Source organism: Petromyzon marinus, chromosome 56 (genome assembly GCF_048934315.1).
Source record: "Petromyzon marinus isolate PM22_M1 ecotype Great Lakes invasive population chromosome 56, UKy_Petmar_22M1.pri1.0, whole genome shotgun sequence".
Lineage (NCBI taxonomy): Eukaryota > Metazoa > Chordata > Hyperoartia > Petromyzontiformes > Petromyzontidae > Petromyzon > Petromyzon marinus.
Window position 1 is genome coordinate 539,760 of NC_133722.1, and position 26,306 is coordinate 566,065.

At 51.4% G+C, this 26,306-nt stretch overlaps 1 protein-coding gene across 3 annotated transcripts in view; it reads right to left on the reverse strand.

The window, feature by feature from the left end:
- Nucleotides 1-304: 304 nt before the first annotated feature.
- Nucleotides 305-26,306, reverse strand: part of LOC116954643 (uncharacterized) — a 29,544-nt gene continuing 3,542 nt past the window's right edge. For 2 of the 3 annotated variants that reach the window (XM_076052432.1, XM_032975316.2), the window contains exons 2-8: nucleotides 25,389-25,487; nucleotides 24,909-24,952; nucleotides 23,942-24,038; nucleotides 22,377-22,450; nucleotides 2,007-4,718; nucleotides 1,509-1,685; nucleotides 305-826 (exon numbers count right to left, since the gene is read on the reverse strand). In XM_076052432.1, coding sequence (XP_075908547.1) covers nucleotides 653-826; nucleotides 1,509-1,685; nucleotides 2,007-4,718; nucleotides 22,377-22,450; nucleotides 23,942-24,038; nucleotides 24,909-24,952; nucleotides 25,389-25,487 — 3,377 coding nt within the window. In that variant the 3' untranslated portion in view covers nucleotides 305-652. Of the gene's footprint in view, nucleotides 827-1,508; nucleotides 1,686-2,006; nucleotides 4,719-4,828; nucleotides 5,228-22,376; nucleotides 22,451-23,941; nucleotides 24,039-24,908; nucleotides 24,953-25,388; nucleotides 25,488-26,306 lie in introns of those variants that run through there. The other variant, XM_076052433.1, reaches the window with a different exon arrangement.

A 26,306-nucleotide genomic window follows, 5' to 3' on the forward strand; every position in this document is an offset into this window, starting at 1 on the left:
GGGGATGGTACCTACAGGCCCATGGTCCGACCAGGCGGCATGGCAGAGAATCAAGTGATCCGGGCAGCGAGTCTAGTGAAAATCGTGCACGAGAGACAGCCTGCGGTGGGGGCCACCCCGGGCGGGCCTTCGCCACGCCGGCAAGGACTTGGGTGGTGCTACCCCCCCAGATCCCCCACCCTGCTCGCGTAGACCTTGCGTCGCATGATAGCGCGCGCTAACCGCTGCATTACCGCCCCCATCAAAACCACCAACACTACTGTTAACCGGACTGAGTTTATAGGAAGAGGCAACCCAAATTGGACAGAATAAAATGGAATCTTTATTGACATCGGAGTAACAATGGACACGGTTGTCCCAGAGTTTATATTAGACACTTAACAAACCCGACCCACCAAATTCACCCCACCCACCAAATTCACCCCACCCACTCGATCACCCCATCCTAACCACCCCACCCACCAAACTTACCCCTCACCCGAATACCCCATCCTACCCACCCCAAGCACACACCTACCTTACCCCACATGTTGACCTAGATTCATCACCATCGATATAAGTTTATTACCGTTAGATATTTTTCTGGCAAGACCACACGTGAATGCTGCTGTTGCTGTCACTGCTGCTGGTGTTGTTCCTGCTGCTGGTGCTGTTAGTGCTGCTGCTGGCATCGCTGGTGCTGCTGGTGCTGCTGGTGCTGCTGCTGGTCCCCGTTGTTCTCCTTGTTAGCGATTCTGAACGAGTCCCTGAAGTCGGGCCGGGGCTGCGACGTCAGCTTGCCCTTGGCCTCAACTTTAACCAAGCGATGTTTGAGGTCACAAACCTCCTGCACCACCACAACCGTAACCATCGATTCAGAGTCCTGTAGACTCACGCACAGAGACCCGTATACTCACGCAGAGAGTCCAATTCACACAGAGGCACAGAAACCCATAGAGACCCATAGACACGAATAAAGACCCAAACTCACAAAAGAGACTGAGCTGTGGTTAAACCGGCTACTCCAGTGACCTGTCCGGTTACTCCTAACCCGGCTAAGTCTGTCCCGCTGCCCGGCTCATAAAAAAAATATATATTTTACCAAGTCAGGCACACCGAGCTATGCAGCTTTTTTTCAGAAGCGACCTGGCCATAAATGATAGCTAAACAAAGTGACTTATCATGTGGAGATTTATAGCAGCCAAATACTCGAAACAGGTGTCGATTATAAATGTGGAGGGGAAACCAGAGGACTCGGGAGAAAAATCCAAACAACCATGGGGAGACACGCAAACCCCAAATATGCAGCAGGCGTCAGGTCAGGGATCGAACCCACGACCTCCTGTATACCAGGCGAGGGAGTTAACATCTCGCCACCGCCACGTGCCACCCGGATGCACCGGCTCTAGAGCCGTCAAGCCCACCGCTCGCCCACAGACACCCAGCGAGGGTTGCCTGCCGCCTTGCGGGGCCGCTGAACTAACTGTAGTGTCGCCACTGCCGCCGCCGTCTCCCCCACTGCCCGTCACCTCAAAGAGCCTGGTGTTGTCCTGCTTGATCTGCATCACGTGGTGGATGCGCTGCCGCGAGTTGTTGTGGCCGAGGACACGCGCCAACTCCTGGCCCTGCTCGCGGAGCTCCGAGCGCAGGGTCGCGTTGGTGCTGGTGAGGAACTCTCGCTCACTCAGCAGCTCCTGCAGCTGTGCCTGGTGACACAGAGGGACAAGGGAGATAGAGAGAGAGAAAAAGACTACTGCAGCAATGCCGATGCACGTCTATGGTTCCATCCGCGAGCCCACGGGTTTTTTTAACAACGAGCCCACGGGTCCCTGCACAAGTCATTGGCGACTAGCCTAAGACCACTGACGCACTACTGTTGAGAACCCGATAATACAATGTCTGCGATTGGCTGACTCGGTGTCTCTGACCCCTTGACCTCTGACCCAATGAGCAAATCAATTTAAAAAAGTAAACCGAGCGTAAAGAGTCACAGCCCCAACAACAGCAAAACAGCAAGGCGCCATCACCTTTGCTTTAGCCAAGGCCAGCTGGGCACTGTCCACATCGCAGAAGTTCATCAGCTCCCCCTCCAGGCCTTCTGTGTGCATCTTCAATGATTTATAATTTTCCTGGAGCCTAGTGTTCTCCTTACGGAGCTCCGCTGCCTCATCGCAGAGGTTCTTCACCTCCGCCCCCAGGCCCTCTGTGCGAGTAGTCAATGATTTCTCGTTTTTCTTGAATTTAGTGCACTCCTCATGGAGGTTATTCACCTCTGCCTCCAGACCCTCTGTGTGAGTTTTCAATGATTTCTCGTTTTCCTGGAGCCTAACGGTCTCCTCGCGGAGGTTCTTCACCTCTGCCTCCAAGCTCTCAGTGCGAGTCTTCAATGATTTCTCGTTTTCCTTGAAATTAGTGCACTCCTCATGGAGGTTATCCACCTCTGCCTCCAGAACCTCTGTGTGAGTCTTCAATGATTTCTCGTTTTTCTGGAGCCTAGTGTTCTCCTCACGGAGCTCCACTGCCTCCTCGCAGAGATTCTTCACCTCTGCCTCCAGACCCTCTTTGCGAGTCTTCAATGATTTCTCGTTTTGCTGGAGCCTAATCGTCTCCTCGCGGAGGTTCTTCACCTCTGCCTCCAAGCTCTCAGTGTGAGTCTTCAATGATTTCTCGTTTTCCTGGAGCCTAGTGTTCTCCTCACGGAGCTCCACTGTCTCCTTGCAGAGATTCTTCACCTCCGCCTCCAGGCCCTCTGTGCGAGTCTTCAATGAATTCTCGTTTTCCTGGAGCCTAACGGTCTCCTCGCGGAGGTTCTTCACCTCTGCCTCCAAGCTCTCAGTGCGAGTCTTCAATGATTTCTCGTTTTCCTTGAAATTAGTGCACTCCTCATGGAGGTTATCCACCTCTGCCTCCAGAACCTCTGTGTGAGTCTTCAATGATTTCTCGTTTTTCTGGAGCCTAGTGTTCTCCTCACGGAGCTCCACTGCCTCCTCGCAGAGATTCTTCACCTCTGCCTCCAGACCCTCTTTGCGAGTCTTCAATGATTTCTCGTTTTGCTGGAGCCTAATCGTCTCCTCGCGGAGGTTCTTCACCTCTGCCTCCAAGCTCTCAGTGTGAGTCTTCAATGATTTCTCGTTTTCCTGGAGCCTAGTGTTCTCCTCACGGAGCTCCACTGTCTCCTTGCAGAGATTCTTCACCTCCGCCTCCAGGCCCTCTGTGCGAGTCTTCAATGAATTCTCGTTTTCCTGGAGCCTAACGGTCTCCTCGCGGAGGTTCTTCACCTCTGCCTCCAAGCTCTCAGTGCGAGTCTTCAATGATTTCTCGTTTTCCTTGAAATTAGTGCACTCCTCATGGAGGGTATCCACCTCTGCCTCCAGAACCTCTGTGTGAGTCTTCAATGATTTCACGTTTTTCTGGAGCCTAGTGTTCTCATCACGGAGCTCCACTGCCTCCTCGCAGAGATTCTTCACCTCTGCCTCCAGACCCTCTTTGCGAGTCTTCAATGATTTCTCGTTTTGCTGGAGCCTAATCGTCTCCTCGCGGAGGTTCTTCACCTCTGCCTCCAAGCTCTCAGTGTGAGTCTTCAATGATTTCTCGTTTTCCTGGAGCCTAGTGTTCTCCTCACGGAGCTCCACTGTCTCCTTGCAGAGATTATTCACCTCCGCCTCCAGGCCCTCTGTGCGAGTAGTCAATGATTTCTCGTTTTCCTTGAAATTAGTGCACTCCTCATGGAGGTTATTCACCTCTGCCTCCAGACCCTCTTTGCGAGTCTTCAATGATTTCTCGTTTTCCTGGAACCTAACGGTCTCCACGCGGAGGTTCTTCACCTCTGCCTCCAAGCTCTCAGTGCGAGTCTTCAATGATTTCTCGTTTTCCTGGAGCCTAGTGTTCTCCTCATGGAGGTTATCCACCTCTGCCTCCAGAACCTCTGTGTGAGTCTTCAATGATTTCTCGTTTTCCTGGAGCCTAGTATTCTCCTCACGGAGCTCCACTGCCTCCTCACAGAGATTCTTGACCTCTGCCTCCAGGCCCTCTGTGCGAGTAGTCAAGGAATTCTCGTTTTCCTTGAATTTAGTGCACTCCTCATGGAGGTTATTCACCTCTACCTCCAGACACGCGGTGCGAGTCTTCAATGATTTCTCGTTTTTCTGGAGCATAGTGTTCTCCTCACGGAGTTTGTTCACCTCTGCCTCCAGGCCCTCGGCATGCATCTTCAATGATTTCTTGTTTTCCTGGAGCCTCGTGTTCTCCTGACGGAGCTCCACTGCCTGCTCGCAGAGGTTCTTCACCTCCGCCTCCAGACACTTTGTGTGAGCCTTCAATGATTTCTCATTTTCCTGGAGCCTAGTGGTCTCCTCTCGGAGGTCCTTCATCTCCACATGCACGCCTACCGATCTCTTCCCAATCAGCACAGTCCCCTGGGGCAGTTGGGCCTGTTGTGCGCATTCCTTGGCAAGCTGCTCGGCCTGCTCAAAGCACGCGATCTCCTTGTGGAGCAACGCCACCTGGTCCAGCAGATCCCGCACATCCTCCTCCAGGGCGGCTGCTCGCTTCCTCGCAGCTTCCTCATCCCGGAATTCCGTCGCTCTCTCTACGCGGAGTTTTTGCAAATCCGCCACCAGGCCCTCCGCGCGTTTCTTCGCAGATTCCTCGCTATCCCGGAGCCCTGCGGTCTCCTTGCGGAGCTCCATGGCTTCCTCGCGGAGGTTCTTTAGCTCCGCCTCCAGCCGCAGCCGGACTTCCTGAGCACAAAACAGACCAGGCATAGTTGAGAGGAGATTTGCAGTTTGTGAGCCCCTATTTATTGGGTCGCTGCCGAGTCAACGACGGTTTGTCTTATGAATATACCGACCTATGTAAAAGCAATGTGGAATTTCCACCACGCGCTCTGCAGTTGGAGACGCACGCACACACACAGGAAAATAGAGACACGCACACAAGAGACACGCAAACACAGAATAGAGAGACACGCACACGTGCACACACAGGAGAAGATAGAGAGACACGCACACGTGCACACACAGGAGAAGATAGAGAGACACGCACACGTGCACACACAGGAGAAGATAGAGAGACACGCACACGTGCACACACAGGAGAAGATAGAGAGACACGCACACGTGCACACACAGGAGAAGATAGAGAGACACGCACACGTGCACACACTGGAGAAGAGAGGGAGACACGCACACGTGCACACACAGGAGAAGAGAGGGAGACGCGCACTCACACACACACAGGAGAAGAGAGAGGGAGACGCGCACTCACACACACACAGGAGAAGAGAGAGGGAGACGCGCACTCACACACACACAGGAGAAGAGAGAGGAACGCGCACTCACACACACACAGGAGAAGAGAGAGGAACGCGCACTCACACACACACAGAAGAGAGAGAAACGCGCACTCACACACACACAGAAGAGAGAGAAACGCGCACTCACACACACACAGGAGAAGAGAGAGACACGCGCACTCACACACACACACAGGAGAAGATAGAGAGACACGCACTCACACACACACAGGAGAAGAGAGAGGAACGCGCACTCACACACACACAGGAGAAGAGAGAGGAACGCGCACTCACACACACACAGGAGAAGAGAGAGGAACGCGCACTCACACACACACAGGAGAAGAGAGAGGAACGCGCACTCACACACACACAGGAGAAGAGAGAGGAACGCGCACTCACACACACACAGGAGAAGAGAGAGGAACGCGCACTCACACACACACAGGAGAAGAGAGAGGAACGCGCACTCACACACACACAGGAGAAGAGAGAGGAACGCGCACTCACACACACACAGGAGAAGAGAGAGGAACGCGCACTCACACACACACAGGAGAAGAGAGAGGAACGCGCACACACACACAGGAGAAGAGAGAGGAACGCGCACACACACACACAGGAGAAGAGAGAGGAACGCGCACACACACACAGGAGAAGAGAGAGGAACGCGCACACACACACAGGAGAAGAGAGAGGAACGCGCACACACACACAGGAGAAGAGAGAGGAACGCGCACACACACACAGGAGAAGAGAAAGACACGCGCACACACACACAGGAGAAGAGAGAGACACGCGCACACACACACAGGAGAAGAGAGACACACGCACTCACACACACACAGGAGAAGAGAGACACGCGCACTCACACACACAGGAGAAGAAAGACACACGCACTCACACACACAGAAGACACATGCACTCACACAATGGAGAAGAGAGACACGCACACAGGAGAAGAGAGACACACGCACACAGGAGAAGAGAGAGACGTACGCACTCACACACACACAGGAGAAGAAAGAAACACGCACTCACACACACACAGAAGACACACCCACTCACACACACACACAGGAGAAGACTCACACACACACACAGGAGAAGACACACGCACTCACACACACACACAGGAGAAGACTCACACACACACACAGGAGAAGAAAGACACACGCACTCACACACACAGGAGAAGAAAGACACACGCACTCACACACACAGGAGAAGAAAGACACACGCACTCACACACACAGGAGAAGAAAGACACACGCACTCACACACACAGGAGAAGAAAGACACACGCACTCACACACACAGGAGAAGAAAGACACACGCACTCACACACACAGGAGAAGAAAGACACGCACTCACACACACACTCACAGGAGAAGAAAGACACACGCACTCACACACACACTCACAGGAGAAGAAAGACACACGCACTCACACACACTCACAGGAGAAGAAAGACACACGCACTCACACACACACTCAGGAGAAGAAAGACACACGCACTCACACACACACAGGAGAAGAAAGACACGCACTCACACACACACACACACAGGAGAAGAAAGACACATGCACTCACACACGCACTCACACACACAGAAGACACATGCACTCACACAATGGAGAAGAGAGACACGCACACAGAAGAGAGACACACGCACACAGGAGAAGAGAGAGACGTACGCACTCACACACACACAGGAGAAGAAAGAAACACGCACTCACACACACACAGGAGAAGAAAGACACACCCACTCACACACACACAGGAGAAGACACACGCACACAGGAGAAGAAAGACACACGCACTCACACACAGGAGAAGAAAGACACACGCACTCACACACACAAGAGAAGAAAGACACACGCACTCACACACACAGGAGAAGAAAGACACACGCACTCACACACACAGGAGAAGAAAGACACACGCACTCACACACACAGGAGAAGAAAGACACACGCACTCACACACACAGGAGAAGAAAGACACACGCACTCACACACACAGGAGAAGAAAGACACACGCGCACACACACACAGGAGAAGAAAGACACACGCGCACACACACACACAGGAGAAGAAAGACACACGCGCGCACACACACACAGGAGAAGAAAGACACACGCGCACACACACACACAGGAGAAGAAAGACACACGCGCACACACACACAGGAGAAGAAAGACACACGCGCACACACACACAGGAGAAGAAAGACACACGCACACACACACACAGGAGAAGAAAGACACACGCACTCACACACACACACAGGAAAAAAAAGACACACGCACTCACACACACAGGAGAAGACACACGCACTCACACACACTCAGGAGAAGAGAGACACGCGCACTCACCCTCAGGATAAGAGAGACACGCGCACTCACGCACACACAGAAGAGAGACACGCGCACTCACGCACGCAGGAGAAGAGAGACACGCGCACTCACACACACACAGGAGAAGAGAGACACACACACTCACACACACACACACAGGAGAAGAGAGACACACGCGCTCACACACACACACACAGGAGAAGAGAGACACACGCGCTCACACAGACACACAGGAGAAGAGAGACACACGCGCTCACACACACACAGGAGAAGAGAGACACACGCGCTCAAACACATACAGGAGAAGAGAGACACAAACTCACACACACAGGAGAAGAAAGACACACGCACTCACACACACACACAGACAGGAGAAGAAAGACACACGCACTCACACACACACACACAGGAGAAGAGAGACACACGCACTCACACACACACACACACAGGAGAAGAGAGACACACGCACTCACACACAAACACAGGAGAAGAGAGACACACGCGCTCACACAGACACACAGGAGAAGAGAGACACACGCGCTCACACAGACACACAGGAGAAGAGAGACACACGCGCTCACACACACACAGGAGAAGAGAGACACACGCGCTCAAACACACACAGGAGAAGAGAGACACACGCGCTCAAACACACACAGACGAGAAGAGAGACACACGCTCACACACACAGACAGGAGAAGAAAGACACACGCACTCACACACGCACTCACACACGCACACACAGGAGAAGAAAGACGCACGCACTCACACACGCACACACAGGAGAAGAAAGACGCACGCACTCACACAAGCACACACAGGAGAAGAAAGACGCACGCACTCACACACGCACACACAGGAGAAGAAAGACGCACGCACTCACACACGCACACACAGGAGAAGAAAGACGCACGCACTCACACACGCACACACAGGAGAAGAAAGACGCACGCACTCACACACGCACACACAGGAGAAGAAAGACGCACGCACTCACACACACAGGAGAAGAAAGACGCACGCACTCACACACACAGGAGAAGAAAGACGCACGCACTCACACACACAGGAGAAGAAAGACGCACGCACTCACACACACAGGAGAAGAAAGACGCACGCACTCACACTCGCACAGACAGGAGAAGAAAGACACACGCACTCACACTCACACACACAGGAGAAGAAAGACACACGCACTCACACACACAGGAGAAGAAAGACACACGCACTCACACACACAGAAGACACACGCACTCACACAGGAGAAGAGAGTCGCACGCACACAGGAGAAGAGAGAGACGCACGCACACAGGAGAAGAGAGAGACGCACGCACACAGGAGAAGAGAGAGACGCACGCACACAGGAGAAGAGAGAGACGCACGCACACAGGAGAAGAGAGAGACGCAGGCACACAGGAGAAGAGAGAGACGCACGCACACAGGAGAAGAGAGAGACGCACGCACACAGGAGAAGAGAGAGACGCACGCACACACGCACACACAGGAGAAGAAAGACGCACGCACTCACACACGCACACACAGGAGAAGAAAGACGCACGCACTCACACACGCACACACGCACACACAGGAGAAGAAAGACGCACGCACTCACACACGCACACACAGGAGAAGAAAGACGCACGCACTCACACACGCACACACAGGAGAAGAAAGACGCACGCACTCACACACGCACACACAGGAGAAGAAAGACGCACGCACTCACACACGCACACACAGGAGAAGAAAGACGCACGCACTCACACACGCACACACAGGAGAAGAAAGACGCACGCACTCACACACGCACACACAGGAGAAGAAAGACGCACGCACTCACACACGCACACACAGGAGAAGAAAGACGCACGCACTCACACACGCACACACAGGAGAAGAAAGACGCACGCACTCACACACGCACACACAGGAGAAGAAAGACGCACGCACTCACACACGCACACACAGGAGAAGAAAGACGCACGCACTCACACACGCACACACAGGAGAAGAAAGACGCACGCACTCACACACGCACACACAGGAGAAGAAAGACGCACGCACTCACACACGCACACACAGGAGAAGAAAGACGCACGCACTCACACACGCACACACAGGAGAAGAAAGACGCACGCACTCACACACGCACACACAGGAGAAGAAAGACGCACGCACTCACACACGCACACACAGGAGAAGAAAGACGCACGCACTCACACACGCACACACAGGAGAAGAAAGACGCACGCACTCACACACGCACACACAGGAGAAGAAAGACGCACGCACTCACACACACAGGAGAAGAAAGACGCACGCACTCACACACACAGGAGAAGAAAGACGCACGCACTCACACACACAGGAGAAGAAAGACGCACGCACTCACACACACAGGAGAAGAAAGACGCACGCACTCGCACACACAGGAGAAGAAAGACGCACGCACTCACACACACAGGAGAAGAAAGACACACTCACACACACACAGGAGAAGAGAGACACACGCGCTCACACAGACACACAGGAGAAGAGAGACACACGCGCTCACACAGACACACAGGAGAAGAGAGACACACGCGCTCACACACACACAGGAGAAGAGAGACACACGCGCTCACACACACACAGGAGAAGAGAGACACACGCGCTCAAACACATACAGGAGAAGAGAGACACACTCACACACACAGGAGAAGAAAGACACACGCACTCACACACACACAGACAGGAGAAGAAAGACACACGCACTCACACACACACACACAGGAGAAGAGACACACGCACTCACACACACACAGGAGAAGAGAGACGCACGCGCTCACACACACACACAGGAGAAGAGAGACGCACGCGCTCACACACACACAGGAGAAGAGAGACGCACGCGCTCACACACACACAGGAGAAGAGAGACGCACGCGCTCACACACACACACACACACAGGAGAAGAGAGACACGCACTCACACACACAGGAGAAGAAAGCGAGACGCGCACACACACACACAGGAGAAGAAAGCGAGACGCGCACACACACACACAGGAGAAGAGAGAGACACGCACTCACACACAGGAGAAGAAAGCGAGACGCGCACACACACACACAGGAGAAGAAAGCGAGACGCGCACACACACACACAGGAGAAGAGAGAGACACGCACACACACACACAGGAGAAGAGAGAGACACGCACACACACACAGGAGAAGAGAGAGACACGCACACACACACAGGAGAAGAGAGAGACACGCACACACACACACAGGAGAAGAGAGAGACACGCACGCACACACACACACAGGAGAAGAGAGAGACACGCACGCACACACACACACAGGAGAAGAGAGAGACATGCACACACACAGGAGAAGAGAGAGACACGCACACACACACACAGGAGAAGAGAGAGACACGCACACACACACACAGGAGAAGAGAGAGACACGCACACACACACACACAGGAGAAGAGAGAGACACGCACACACACACACAGGAGAAGAGAGAGACACGCACACACACACACAGGAGAAGAGAGAGACACGCACACACACACACAGGAGAAGAGAGAGACACGCACACACACACACAGGAGAAGAGAGAGACACGCACACACACACAGGAGAAAAGAGAGACACGCACACAGAAAAGAGAGACACGCACACAGAAAAGAGAGACACGCACACAGAAAAGAGAGACACGCACACAGGAGAAGAGAGAGACACGCACACAGGAGAAGAGAGAGACACGCACACAGGAGAAGAGAGAGACACGCACACAGGAGAAGAGAGAGACACGCACACAGGAGAAGAGAGAGACACGCACACACACACAGGAGAAGAGAGAGACACGCACACACACAGGAGAAGAGAGAGACACGCACACACACACAGGAGAAGAGAGAGACACGCACACACACACAGGAGAAGAGAGAGACACGCACACACAAAGGAGAAGAGAGAGACACACACACAGGAGAAGAGAGAGAGACACACACAGGAGAAGAGAGAGACACGCACACAGGAGAAGAGAGAGGCACACACACAGGAGAAGAGAGAGGCACGCACACAGGAGAAGAGAGAGGCACGCACACACAGGAGAAGAGAGAGGCACGCACACACACACAGGAGAAGAGAGAGGCACGCACACACACACAGGAGAAGAGAGAGGCACGCACACACACACACAGGAGAAGAGAGAGACACGCACACACACACAGGAGAAGAGAGAGACACGCACACACACACAGGAGAAGAGAGACACACACACACAGGAGAAGAGAGACACACACACACACGCAGGGAGAAGAGACACACGCACACACACGCAGGGAGAAGAGACACACGCACACACACGCAGGGAGAAGAGAGACACGCACACACACGCAGGGAGAAGAGAGACACGCACACACACGCAGGGAGAAGAGAGACACGCACACACACGCAGGGAGAAGAGACACACGCACACACACGCAGGGAGAAGAGACACACGCACACACACGCAGGGAGAAGAGAGACACGCACACACACGCAGGGAGAAGAGACACACGCACACACACGCAGGGAGAAGAGAGACACGCACACACACGCAGGGAGAAGAGACACACGCACACACACGCAGGGAGAAGAGACACACGCACACACACGCAGGGAGAAGAGACACACGCACACACACGCAGGGAGAAGAGACACACGCACACACACGCAGGGAGAAGAGACACACGCACACACACGCAGGGAGAAGAGACACACGCACACACACGCAGGGAGAAGAGACACACGCACACACACGCAGGGAGAAGAGACACACGCACACACACGCAGGGAGAAGAGACACACGCACTCACACGCAGGGAGAGAGACACACGCACTCACACGCAGGGAGAGAGACACACGCACTCACACGCAGGGAGAGAGACACACGCACTCACACGCAGGGAGAGAGACACACGCACTCACACGCAGGGAGAGAGACACACGCACTCACACGCAGGGAGAGAGACACACGCACTCACACGCAGGGAGAGAGACACACGCACTCACACGCAGGGAGAGAGACACACGCACTCACACGCAGGGAGAGAGACACACGCACTCACACGCAGGGAGAGAGACACACGCACTCACACGCAGGGAGAGAGACACACGCACTCACACGCAGGGAGAGAGACACACGCACTCACACGCAGGGAGAGAGACACACGCACTCACACACACGCAGGGAGAGAGACACACGCACTCACACACACACAGGAGAAGAAAGACACACACACAGGATAAAAGAGAGAGACACACACACAGGATAAAACAGAGAGAGAGACACACACGCAGGATAAAAGAGAGAGAGAGACCCACACGCAGGATAAAAGAGAGAGAGAGACCCACACGCAGGTTAAAAGAAAGAGAGAGAGACACACGCACTCAGGATAAAAGAGAGAGAGAGACCCACACGCAGGTTAAAAGAAAGAGAGAGAGACACACGCACTCAGGATAAAAGAGAGAGAGAGAAAGACACACGCACTCAGGATAAAAGAGAGAGAGAGAAAGACACACGCGCAGGATAAAAGAGAGAGAGACACACACGCAGGATAAAAGAGAGAGAGAGACACACACGCAGGATAAAAGAGAGAGAGAGACACGCAGGATAAAAGAGAGAGAGAGACACGCAGGATAAAAGAGAGAGAGACACACAGACGCATGATAAAAGAGAGAGAGAGAGAGATACACACACAGGATAAAAGAGAGAGAGAGACACACACGCAGGATAAAAGAGAGAGAGAGACACGCAGGATAAAAGAGAGAGAGAGAGAGAGACACGCAGGATAAAAGAGAGAGAGACACACACACACGCATGATAAAAGAGAGAGAGAGAGACACACACGCAGGAAAAAAGAGAGAGAGAGACACACACGCAGGAAAAAAGAGAGAGAGAGACACACGCAGGATAAAAGAGAGAGAGAGACACACGCAGGATAAAAGAGAGAGAGACACACACGCAGGATAAAAGAGAGAGAGACACACACACGCAGGATAAAAGAGAGAGAGAGAGAGAGACACACACACGCAGGATAAAAGAGAGAGAGAGAGAGACACACACGCAGGATAAAAGAGAGAGAGAGACACACACACGCAGGATAAAAGAGAGAGAGAGACACACACACGCAGGATAAAAGAGAGAGAGACACACACACGCAGGATAAAAGAGAGAGAGAGACACACACACGCAGGATAAAAGAGAGAGAGAGACACACACACGCAGGATAAAAGAGAGAGAGAGAGAGACACACACACGCAGGATAAAAGAGAGAGAGAGAGAGACACACACACGCAGGATAAAAGAGAGAGAGAGAGAGACACACACACGCAGGATAAAAGAGAGAGAGAGAGAGACACACACACGCAGGATAAAAGAGAGAGAGAGAGAGACACACACACGCAGGATAAAAGAGAGAGAGAGAGAGACACACACGCAGGATAAAAGAGAGAGAGAGAGACAGACACACGCAGGATAAAAGAGAGAGAGAGAGACAGACACACGCAGGATAAAAGAGAGAGAGAGAGACACACACACGCAGGATAAAAGAGAGAGAGAGAGACACACACACGCAGGATAAAAGAGAGAGAGAGAGACACACACACGCAGGATAAAAGAGAGAGAGAGAGACACACACACGCAGGATAAGAGAGAGAGAGAGACACACACACGCAGGATAAGAGAGAGAGAGAGACACACACGCAGGATAAGAGAGAGAGAGAGACACACACACGCAGGATAAGAGAGAGAGAGAGAGACACACACACGCAGGATAAGAGAGAGAGAGAGACACACACACGCAGGATAAGAGAGAGAGAGACACACACACGCAGGATAAGAGAGAGAGAGACACACACACGCAGGATAAGAGAGAGAGAGACACACACACGCAGGATAAGAGAGAGAGAGACACACACGCAGGATAAGAGAGAGAGAGACACACACACGCAGGATAAGAGAGAGAGAGAGAGACACACACACGCAGGATAAGAGAGAGAGAGAGACACACACACGCAGGATAAGAGAGAGAGAGAGACACACGCAGGATAAAAGAGAGAGAGAGACACACACGCAGGATACAAGAGAGAGAGAGACACACACGCATGATAAAAGAGAGAGAGAGAGACACACACGCATGATAAAAGAGAGAGAGAGACACACACGCATGATAAAAGAGAGAGAGAGAGACACGCAGGATAAAAGAGAGAGAGAGAGACACGCAGGATAAAAGAGAGAGAGACACACACACGCATGATAAAAGAGAGAGAGAGAGACACACGCAGGATAAAAGAGAGAGAGAGAGAGACACACACGCAGGAAAAAAGAGAGAGAGAGAGAGACACACACGCAGGATAAAAGAGAGAGAGAGACAAACACGCAGGATAAAAGAGAGAGAGAGACACACACGCAGGATAAAAGAGAGAGAGAGAGAGACACACGCAGGATAAAAGAGAGAGAGACACGCAGGATGAAAGAGAGAGAGAGAGACACACACGCAGGATAAGAGAGAGAGAGAGAGACACGCAGGATAAAAGAGAGAGAGAGACACACGCAGGATAAAAGAGAGAGAGAGAGACACACGCAGGATAAAAGAGAGAGAGAGAGACACACACACGCAGGATAAAAGAGAGAGAGAGAGACACACACACGCAGGATAAAAGAGAGAGAGAGAGACACACGCATGATAAAAGAGAGAGATAGAGAGACACGCAGGATAAAAGAGAGAGAGAGAGAGACACGCAGGATAAAAGAGAGAGAGAGAGAGACACGCAGGATAAAAGAGAGAGAGACACACACACGCATGATAAAAGAGAGAGAGAGAGACACACGCAGGATAAAAGAGAGAGAGAGACACACACGCAGGAAAAAAGAGAGAGAGAGACACACACGCAGGAAAAAAGAGAGAGAGAGACACACACGCAGGAAAAAAGAGAGAGAGAGAGAGACACACACGCAGGATAAAAGAGAGAGAGAGAGAGACACGCACGCAGGATAAAAGAGAGAGAGAGAGAGAGACACGCACGCAGGATAAAAGAGAGAGAGAGAGAGACACGCAGGATAAGAGAGAGAGAGAGAGACACGCAGGATAAAAGAGAGAGAGAGACACGCAGGATAAAAGAGAGAGAGAGACACACGCAGGATAAAAGAGAGAGAGAGAGACACACACACGCAGGATAAAAGAGAGAGAGAGAGACACACACACGCAGGATAAAAGAGAGAGAGAGAGACACACACACGCAGGATAAAAGAGAGAGACACACACACGCAGGATAAAAGAGAGAGAGAGAGAGAGAGACACACACACGCAGGATAAAAGAGAGAGAGAGAGACACACACACGCAGGATAAAAGAGAGAGAGAGAGACACACACACGCAGGATAAAAGAGAGAGAGAGACACACACACGCAGGATAAAAGAGAGAGAGAGAGAGACACACACACGCAGGATAAAAGAGAGAGAGAGAGACACACACACGCAGGATAAAAGAGAGAGAGAGAGACACACACACGCAGGATAAAAGAGAGAGAGAGAGACACACACACGCAGGATAAAAGAGAGAGAGAGAGACACACACACGCAGGATAAAAGAGAGAGAGAGAGACACACACACGCAGGATAAAAGAGAGACAGAGAGACACACACACGCAGGATAAAAGAGAGACAGAGACACACACACGCAGGATAAAAGAGAGACAGAGACACACACACGCAGGATAAAAGAGAGAGAGAGAGACACACACACGCAGGATAAAAGAGAGAGAGAGAGACACACACACGCAGGATAAAAGAGAGAGAGAGAGAGACACACACACGCAGGATAAAAGAGAGAGAGAGAGAGACACACACACGCAGGATAAAAGAGAGAGAGACACACACACACGCAGGATAAAAGAGAGAGACACACACACACGCAGGATAAAAGAGAGAGAGAGAGACACACACACGCAGGATAAAAGAGAGAGAGAGAGACACACACGCAGGATAAGAGAGAGAGAGACACACACACGCAGGATAAGAGAGAGAGAGAGACACACACACGCAGGATAAGAGAGAGAGAGAGAGACACACGCAGGATAAGAGAGAGAGAGAGAGACACACGCAGGATAAGAGAGAGAGAGAGAGAGACACACACACGCAGGATAAGAGAGAGAGAGAGAGAGACACACACACGCAGGATAAGAGAGAGAGAGAGAGAGACACACACACGCAGGATAAGAGAGAGAGAGACACACACACACGCAGGATAAGAGAGAGAGAGAGAGACACACACACGCAGGATAAGAGAGAGAGAGAGAGACACACACACGCAGGATAAGAGAGAGAGAGAGACACACACACGCAGGATAAGAGAGAGAGAGAGACACACACACGCAGGATAAGAGAGAGAGAGAGACACACACACGCAGGATAAGAGAGAGAGAGAGAGAGACACACACACGCAGGATAAGAGAGAGAGAGAGACACACACACGCAGGATAAGAGAGAGAGAGAGAGACACACACACGCAGGATAAGAGAGAGAGAGAGAGAGACACACACACGCAGGATAAGAGAGAGAGAGAGAGACACACACACGCAGGATAAGAGAGAGAGAGAGACACACACACGCAGGATAAAAGAGAGAGAGAGACACACACGCAGGATACAAGAGAGAGAGAGACACACACGCATGATAAAAGAGAGAAAGAGACACACACGCATGATAAAAGAGAGAGAGAGACACACACGCATGATAAAAGAGAGAGAGACACACACGCATGATAAAAGAGAGAGAGAGAGACAGACACGCAGGATAAAAGAGAGAGAGACACACACGCAGGATAAAAGAGAGAGACACACACACGCAGGATACAAGAGAGAGAGACACACACACGCAGGATAAAAGAGAGAGAGACACACACGCAGGATACAAGAGAGAGAGACACACACACACGCAGGATAAAAGAGAGAGAGACACACACATGCAGGATAAAAGAGAGAGACACACACACGCAGGATAAAAGAGATAGAGAGACACACACACGCAGGATAAAAGAGATAGAGAGACACACACACGCAGGATAAAAGAGATAGAGAGACACACACACGCAAGATAAAAGAGATAGAGAGACACACACACGCAGGATAAAAGAGAGAGAGAGACACACACACGCAGGATAAAAGAGAGAGAGAGACACACACACGCAGGATAAAAGAGAGAGAGAGACACACACACGCAGGATAAAAGAGAGAGAGAGACACACACACGCAGGATAAAAGAGAGAGAGAGAGACACACACACGCAGGATAAGAGAGAGAGAGAGAGAGAGACACACACACACGCAGGATAAGAGAGAGAGAGAGAGACACACACACGCAGGATAAGAGAGAGAGAGAGAGACACACACACGCAGGATAAGAGAGAGAGAGAGACACACACACGCAGGATAAGAGAGAGAGAGAGACACACACACGCAGGATAAGAGAGAGAGAGAGACACACACACGCAGGATAAGAGAGAGAGAGAGAGAGACACACACACGCAGGATAAGAGAGAGAGAGAGACACACACACGCAGGATAAGAGAGAGAGAGAGAGACACACACACGCAGGATAAGAGAGAGAGAGAGAGAGACACACACACGCAGGATAAGAGAGAGAGAGAGAGACACACACACGCAGGATAAGAGAGAGAGAGAGACACACACACGCAGGATAAAAGAGAGAGAGAGACACACACGCAGGATACAAGAGAGAGAGAGACACACACGCATGATAAAAGAGAGAAAGAGACACACACGCATGATAAAAGAGAGAGAGAGACACACACGCATGATAAAAGAGAGAGAGACACACACGCATGATAAAAGAGAGAGAGAGAGACAGACACGCAGGATAAAAGAGAGAGAGACACACACGCAGGATAAAAGAGAGAGACACACACACGCAGGATACAAGAGAGAGAGACACACACACGCAGGATAAAAGAGAGAGAGACACACACACACGCAGGATAAAAGAGAGAGAGACACACACACACGCAGGATAAAAGAGAGAGAGACACACACACGCAGGATAAAAGAGAGAGACACACACACGCAGGATAAAAGAGATAGAGAGACACACACACGCAGGATAAAAGAGATAGAGAGACACACACACGCAGGATAAAAGAGATAGAGAGACACACACACGCAGGATAAAAGAGATAGAGAGACACACACACGCAGGATAAAAGAGATAGAGAGACACACACACGCAGGATAAAAGAGAGAGAGAGACACACACACGCAGGATAAAAGAGAGAGAGAGACACACACACGCAGGATAAAAGAGAGAGAGAGACACACACACGCAGGATAAAAGAGAGAGAGAGAGACACACACACGCAGGATAAAAGAGAGAGAGAGAGACACACACACGCAGGATAAAAGAGAGAGAGAGAGAGACACACACACGCAGGATAAAAGAGAGAGAGAGAGACACACACACGCAGGATAAAAGAGAGAGAGAGAGACACACACACGCAGGATAAAAGAGAGAGAGAGACACACACACGCAGGATAAAAGAGAGAGAGAGACACACACACGCAGGATAAAAGAGAGAGAGAGACACACACACGCAGGATAAAAGAGAGAGAGAGACACACACACGCAGGATAAAAGAGAGAGAGAGACACACACACGCAGGATAAAAGAGAGAGAGAGACACACACACGCAGGATAAAAGAGAGAGAGAGACACACACACGCAGGATAAAAGAGAGAGAGAGACACACACACGCAGGATAAAAGAGAGAGACACACACACGCAGGATAAAAGAGAGAGAGACACACACACGCAGGATAAAAGAGAGAGAGACACACACACGCAGGATAAAAGAGAGAGAGACACACACACGCAGGATAAAAGAGAGAGAGACACACACACGCAGGATAAAAGAGAGAGAGACACACACACGCAGGATAAAAGTGAGAGAGACACACACACACGCAGGATAAAAGAGAGAGAGACACACACACACGCAGGATAAAAGAGAGAGAGACACACACACGCAGGATAAAAGAGAGAGAGACACACACACGCAGGATAAAAGAGAGAGAGACACACACACGCAGGATAAAAGAGAGAGAGAGACACACACGCAGGATAAAAGAGAGAGAGAGAGAGACACACACGCAGGATAAAAGAGAGAGAGAGAGAGACACACACGCAGGATAAAAGAGAGAGAGAGAGACACACACGCAGGATAAAAGAGAGAGAGAGAGACACACGCAGGATAAAAGAGAGAGAGAGACACACACGCAGGATAAAAGAGAGAGAGAGACACACGCAGGATAAAAGAGAGAGAGAGAAAGACACACGCAGGATAAAAGAGAGAGAGAGAAAGACACACGCAGGATAAAAGAGAGAGAGAGAGACACACGCAGGATAAAAGAGAGAGAGAGACACACACGCAGGATACAAGAGAGAGAGAGAGAGACACACACGCAGGATACAAGAGAGAGAGAGACACACAAGCAGGATAAAAGAGAGAGAGAGACACACACACGCAGGATAAAAGAGAGAGAGACACACACGCAGGATAAAAGAGAGAGAGACACACACGCAGGATAAAAGAGAGAGAGAGAGGCACACGCAGGATAAAAGAGAGAGAGAGAGAGACACACGCAGGATAAAAGAGAGAGAGAGAGAGACACACGCAGGATAAGAGAGAGAGACACACGCAGGATAAGAGAGAGAGACACACACGCAGGATAAGAGAGAGAGACACACACGCAGGATAAAAGAGAGAGACACACACGCAGGATAAAAGAGAGAGAGAGAGAGACACACACGCAGGATAAAAGAGAGAGAGAGAGAGAGACACACACGCAGGATAAAAGAGAGAGAGAGAGACACACACACGCAGGATAAAAGAGAGAGAGACACACACGCATGATAAAAGAGAGAGAGAGAGACAGACACGCAGGATAAAAGAGAGAGAGACACACACGCAGGATAAAAGAGAGAGAGACACACACACACGCAGGATAAAAGAGAGAGAGACACACACACACGCAGGATAAAAGAGAGAGAGACACACACGCAGGATACAAGAGAGAGAGACACACACACACGATACAAGAGAGAGAGACACACACACACGCAGGATAAAAGAGAGAGAGACACACACACGCAGGATAAAAGAGAGAGACACACACACGCAGGATAAAAGAGATAGAGAGACACACACACGCAGGATAAAAGAGATAGAGAGACACACACACGCAGGATAAAAGAGATAGAGAGACACACACACGCAGGATAAAAGAGAGAGAGAGACACACACACGCAGGATAAAAGAGAGAGAGAGACACACACACGCAGGATAAAAGAGAGAGAGAGACACACACACGCAGGATAAAAGAGAGAGAGAGACACACACACGCAGGATAAAAGAGAGAGAGAGACACACACACGCAGGATAAAAGAGAGAGAGAGACACACACACGCAGGATAAAAGAGAGAGAGAGAGACACACACACGCAGGATAAAAGATAGAGAGAGAGACACACACACGCAGGATAAAAGAGAGAGAGAGAGACACACACACGCAGGATAAAAGAGAGAGAGAGAGACACACACACGCAGGATAAAAGAGAGAGAGAGACACACACACGCAGGATAAAAGAGAGAGAGAGACACACACACGCAGGATAAAAGAGAGAGAGAGACACACACACGCAGGATAAAAGAGAGAGAGAGACACACACACGCAGGATAAAAGAGAGAGAGAGACACACACACGCAGGATAAAAGAGAGAGAGAGACACACACACGCAGGATAAAAGAGAGAGAGAGACACACACACGCAGGATAAAAGAGAGAGAGAGAGAGACACGCAGGATAAAAGAGAGAGACACGCGCAGGATAAAAGAGAGAGAGAGACACACACACGCAGGAGAGGAGAGAGTGAGAGACACACACGCAGGAGAGGAGAGATTGAGAGACACACGCAGGAGAGGAGAGAATGAGAGACACACGCAGGAGAGGAGAGGAGAGAGACACACACGCAGGAGAAGAGAGGAGAGAGAGACACACACGCAGGAGAAGAGAGAGACACACACGCAGGAGAAGAGAGAGACACACACGCAGGAGAAGAGAGAGACACACACGCAGGAGAAGAGAGAGACACACACGCAGGAGAGGAGAGAGACACACACGCAGGAGAGGAGAGAGTGAGAGACACGCAGGAGAGGAGAGAGAGACACACACGCAGGAGAAGAGAGAGACACACACGCAGGAGAAGAGAGAGACACACACGCAGGAGAAGAGAGAGACACACACGCAGGAGAGGAGAGAGAGACACACACGCAGGAGAGGAGAGAGAGACACACACGCAGGAGAGGAGAGAGAGACACACACGCAGGAGAGGAGAGAGAGACACACACGCAGGAGAGAGAGTAACACGCACGCAGGAGAGGAGAGAGACACGCAGGAGAGGAGACACGCAGGAGATGAGAGACACACACGCAGAGAGAGAGAGACACACACGCAGGAGAGACACACACACAGGAGAGGAGAGACAGACACACACACAGGAGAGGAGAGACAAACACACACAGGAGAGGAGAGACAAACAGAGCAAGGGAGAGACACAGGCACAGACAGAAAGACACAGGGAGAGACACTGACAGAACCACTGGGAGAGACAAAGGGAGAGATACGAGGAGAGACAACTTCACCTGCATCTCTTCTTGCACCTGTTCTAGGTACGTGTGCAGAGTCTTATTCTCATTCTGCAGGTCCTTCAGAAACCCTGCACACATGCACACATTGCACCAGATACTCACTTCATGGTGAGTAGACCTAGGGGAGGCCCAACACACACAAATAGAACCAGACTCGCAGACAAGATCCTTTGGTCTCCCTCGAGGCTGAATCGACCTAGAGAATGCCCACAGCCAGTATAGATAATCGCTATCCGTGATCGGGAATCAAACTTGGATCGCTGGGTTCATAGCGCAATCAAATAACCAGTGCGCCACCGCTCACACACACAAATATCCGCCATATTGCCTTCACACTGTTTGGGCAAGCGCTGTTAGTGAGCACCTATGAAGGCCGACATGGCACACGAAGGGGTGTGTGGCCAGCACCACGCCCGGCTGCCTTTTGTCTCTCCAGTGGCAATGTTTACACATCACACCAGATACTCACTGAGAGCGAGTCGACCTGGGGGAGAGGCCCAGGACTGATTCAGATAATCGACACTGGTGTTGGTGGTAGCCACAAGTGGGAATCAAACTTGGATCGCCAGATTCATAGCACAGTGCACTCACTGCTACACTGCACACACTCATGCCCATACACACACGCAGACCCACACTCCCACAACTCACACCTACACACTCACAGACCCACAAAAAACAAAGATTCCCCGTATGGCCTCTTAACAGGATGTTGGGGCAAGCGCTGTTAGTGAGCACCTATGAAGGCCGACATGGACACATGACGAGGTGGGTGACCAACATCACTCCTGCCTGCCTTTGTCTCCCCCATTGCTGATGTTTCATGCACACCGCATAGGACCCGTTCAGATCATTGTTACCGTCACCGGGTGTTGGTGGAATTGAGTGGGAAATGAATTCGGGTCTCTGCTGCGGTTCGTGGCTCAGCACAGCGTGCTAATCGCTGTGCCACCGCTCCTCACAGTGCACGTAGTGCCAGGTGTGGTACGGTGATTATCATCACCTGAAGCACACCATGCCTGATACTCGGCCTCCCAGTAACAATCAAGCCTCCCGGTGCCAAGCCTCCCGGTGCCAAGCCTCCCGGTGCCAAGCCTCCCGGTGCCAAGCCTCCCGGTGCCAAGACTCCCGGTGCCAAGACTCCCGGTGCCAAGACTCCCGGTGCCAAGACTCCCGGTGCCAAGACTCCCGGTGCCAAGACTCCCGGTGCCAAGACTCCCGGTGCCAAGACTCCCGGTGCCAAGACTCCCGGTGCCAAGACTCCCGGGGCCAAGACTCCCGGGGCCAAGACTCCCGGGGCCAAGACTCCCGGGGCCAAGACTCCCGGGGCCAAGACTCCCGGTGCCAAGACTCCCAGTGCCAAGACTCCCGGTGCCAAGACTCCCGGTGCCAAGACTCCTTCACACAGAATTCCCCCCCAACTCCCCCACATTGTACCCCCCAACCCCCTCCCCACATTGTACCCCCCAACCCCCCCCCCCCCCACATTGTATCCCCCCAACCCCCCACAAATTGTACCCCTCCAACCCTCACACAGTCCCCCTCCTCTGCTGCCCGACCTTTCTGCCTCTTGCCGGGCATGGTGGGTGAACCCTCCCCCTCCTCAGAGTCCCCGCCGATGGTGGACGAGGAGGAGAGTCGGCAGAACGAGAAATCCTTTGTGGGGTGGGCGGAGGCGTAAAAGATATACAGACGGACGGACCCCTCTTTCACGATGTTACAATGCATGAGTTTACCACGTAGTAGGCTTTCGCGACCAATATCTATTCATAAAAGTGAAATTTGTGAATGTGCCTGTTCAAAATGTTTAGCATATTTCCCGACATGCAATAAACTTGAAATTTGGCATGAGGGTAGCTTCCAGACTGTATACAATGCAAAAAGCATAAAAATAGACTTTAGCATTTTGGGGGGGGGGCAATAATGGATATTTTACACGGCAAGTGAGCGGTGATATCACATCTGCGATGTCACCCACATGCGGAAGCGTACGCAGTGTGTCTGCTGACGTCAAGCATCCCCACCCTCCGCGTAGGCCGTGTATTAATCCAAGACAAGAATCCAAGTCTCGGGCGAAACCGGGTAGTAAAGCTAGTTATTCATAAAAGTTTTTTTTGGGTTAGAACACATAAATATAAATGTGTCGTTAAACCCGCCGCAGCCAATTAGTAAGGTTTGTCACATAAACAAAACGTGGCAATTAGTTACGACTAGTTAGTAGCGTGAAATTTCGCCGATTACTACAACCAGCTTCAGGCGATTTTTGCAAGGATTGTGGCAGAAATTCTGGACATGGGGCAGAGTGGGTTAGTATAGTGGAGGGACACACAGAGACAGGGGACAAAAACATGCGCGCGCGTGCACACACAGAGAACCACACAGGACAGCGACCGAGACAGACGCACGAACAGTCACAGGGTGGAGCAGGTTGGTTTAGCATGGAGACACACGCACATGGGTTGGAACCTGTCCCATGCTGCAGTGACTTTATTAAATGAAACAACAGCGAAAGAGCGGAGGACTCACCACACTGCTGCATGTACTCGTGCTAAGCAGCTTCCGCTTTGGTTCTGCACACGCGCACACACACACACACTAAGCAAAGGTCCCCCGTGTAGGCGCAACAGACTATGGGGCTGCCGAGTATGATCCTACCCCTGGCATTGTGTGCAAGTGTATTGTTGTGCCATGTATGCCAGTAACCAACCACCACCAAAACCAACAAAGTGCACAACTCATGGAGGCACTCCACACGTGGGGATGATGCATAGAGAGAATCTGAGAGGTGGTGCTGGAGGATAGGGAGGGACTGGCCTTTATAAGCAAGGGATGAAGACGCACAGACATAGAAAAATACTGAGTAGCCTTAACAGGCTGTTTGGGCAAGTGCTGTTCAGAGTAGCACGAATGAAGGTCGGCACAGCACACGAGGGGGTGGATGGCCAGCACCACGCCCAGTAGGGGGTGGAGGATCTTGGACTCGCCTTTACCCAGGCTCGTCTGTACCTTTGGGTCCCAGGAACCGCTCCCCGCGAGGGAAAGAGACGGCTCCCTTCGTCTTTGACGTCGTCTCCACATCGTAGGTGCCCGGAGGAGGAGCGCAGCCTGCATAAAACCAGACACACAAAACACCAGCCTTGATGAAGGCCTAATAACTCTAAACCCAAGCCACCACCGCCACATCTCACGAACCTGCGATGCAGCAATCCACCCATTTCATCATCGCTCTATCTCCTCCCACAGTAGTCGTCACACTCCTCTAAGTACCGGTCCTTGGCTGCCTCTCTTGTTATTAGCGGCAGGAAGACAGCAGAATGAGGGGGAAGGAATCACCGCAGCTAAGATGTTGGGGATGACAAGGTGGTGATAATGAGGGGAGGAAAAAGGAAGAAGCGTGTCAGTTTTCACAGTGGGCAGCGGTGGGGAGAGGGGAGGGGTTTAGAGTGGGGTGACCACACAGGAGTCGCGTGATTTACGGAAGGCTTGAGCAGGTTTAGAGAGATGGATGTCATTAACCTGTATTTATTCTCTAATCCATGTTTTCCTCTCCCGTCTCTCGATGAAACCATCATGGTCTATCCACTGCTGGATGAACATCAATATGACGTCTTTACCCCGTGTCTTTTATAATCCACGTGTTCTCGTCTCTCAGGTGTAACCATCACCATGGTCTATCCACTACTGGATAAAGATCAATGTGATGATGTCTCTACTGTGTTCTCTTATCCACGCACTCCTCTCTTCACCTCTCTCGTGTAATTCCCAGCATGCATCTCTCCATGTTTCTCTACGCCCCCTTCAGTTTTTCTTCCATATTATCCAATAAGGCCCCAGTGCTTTCTAAAAACTGACATTGATAGTGAAAAAACAGAGCGATGCACCTCCAGAAGAGAGTTTTTAATGTATTGCAGATATGATTTCACT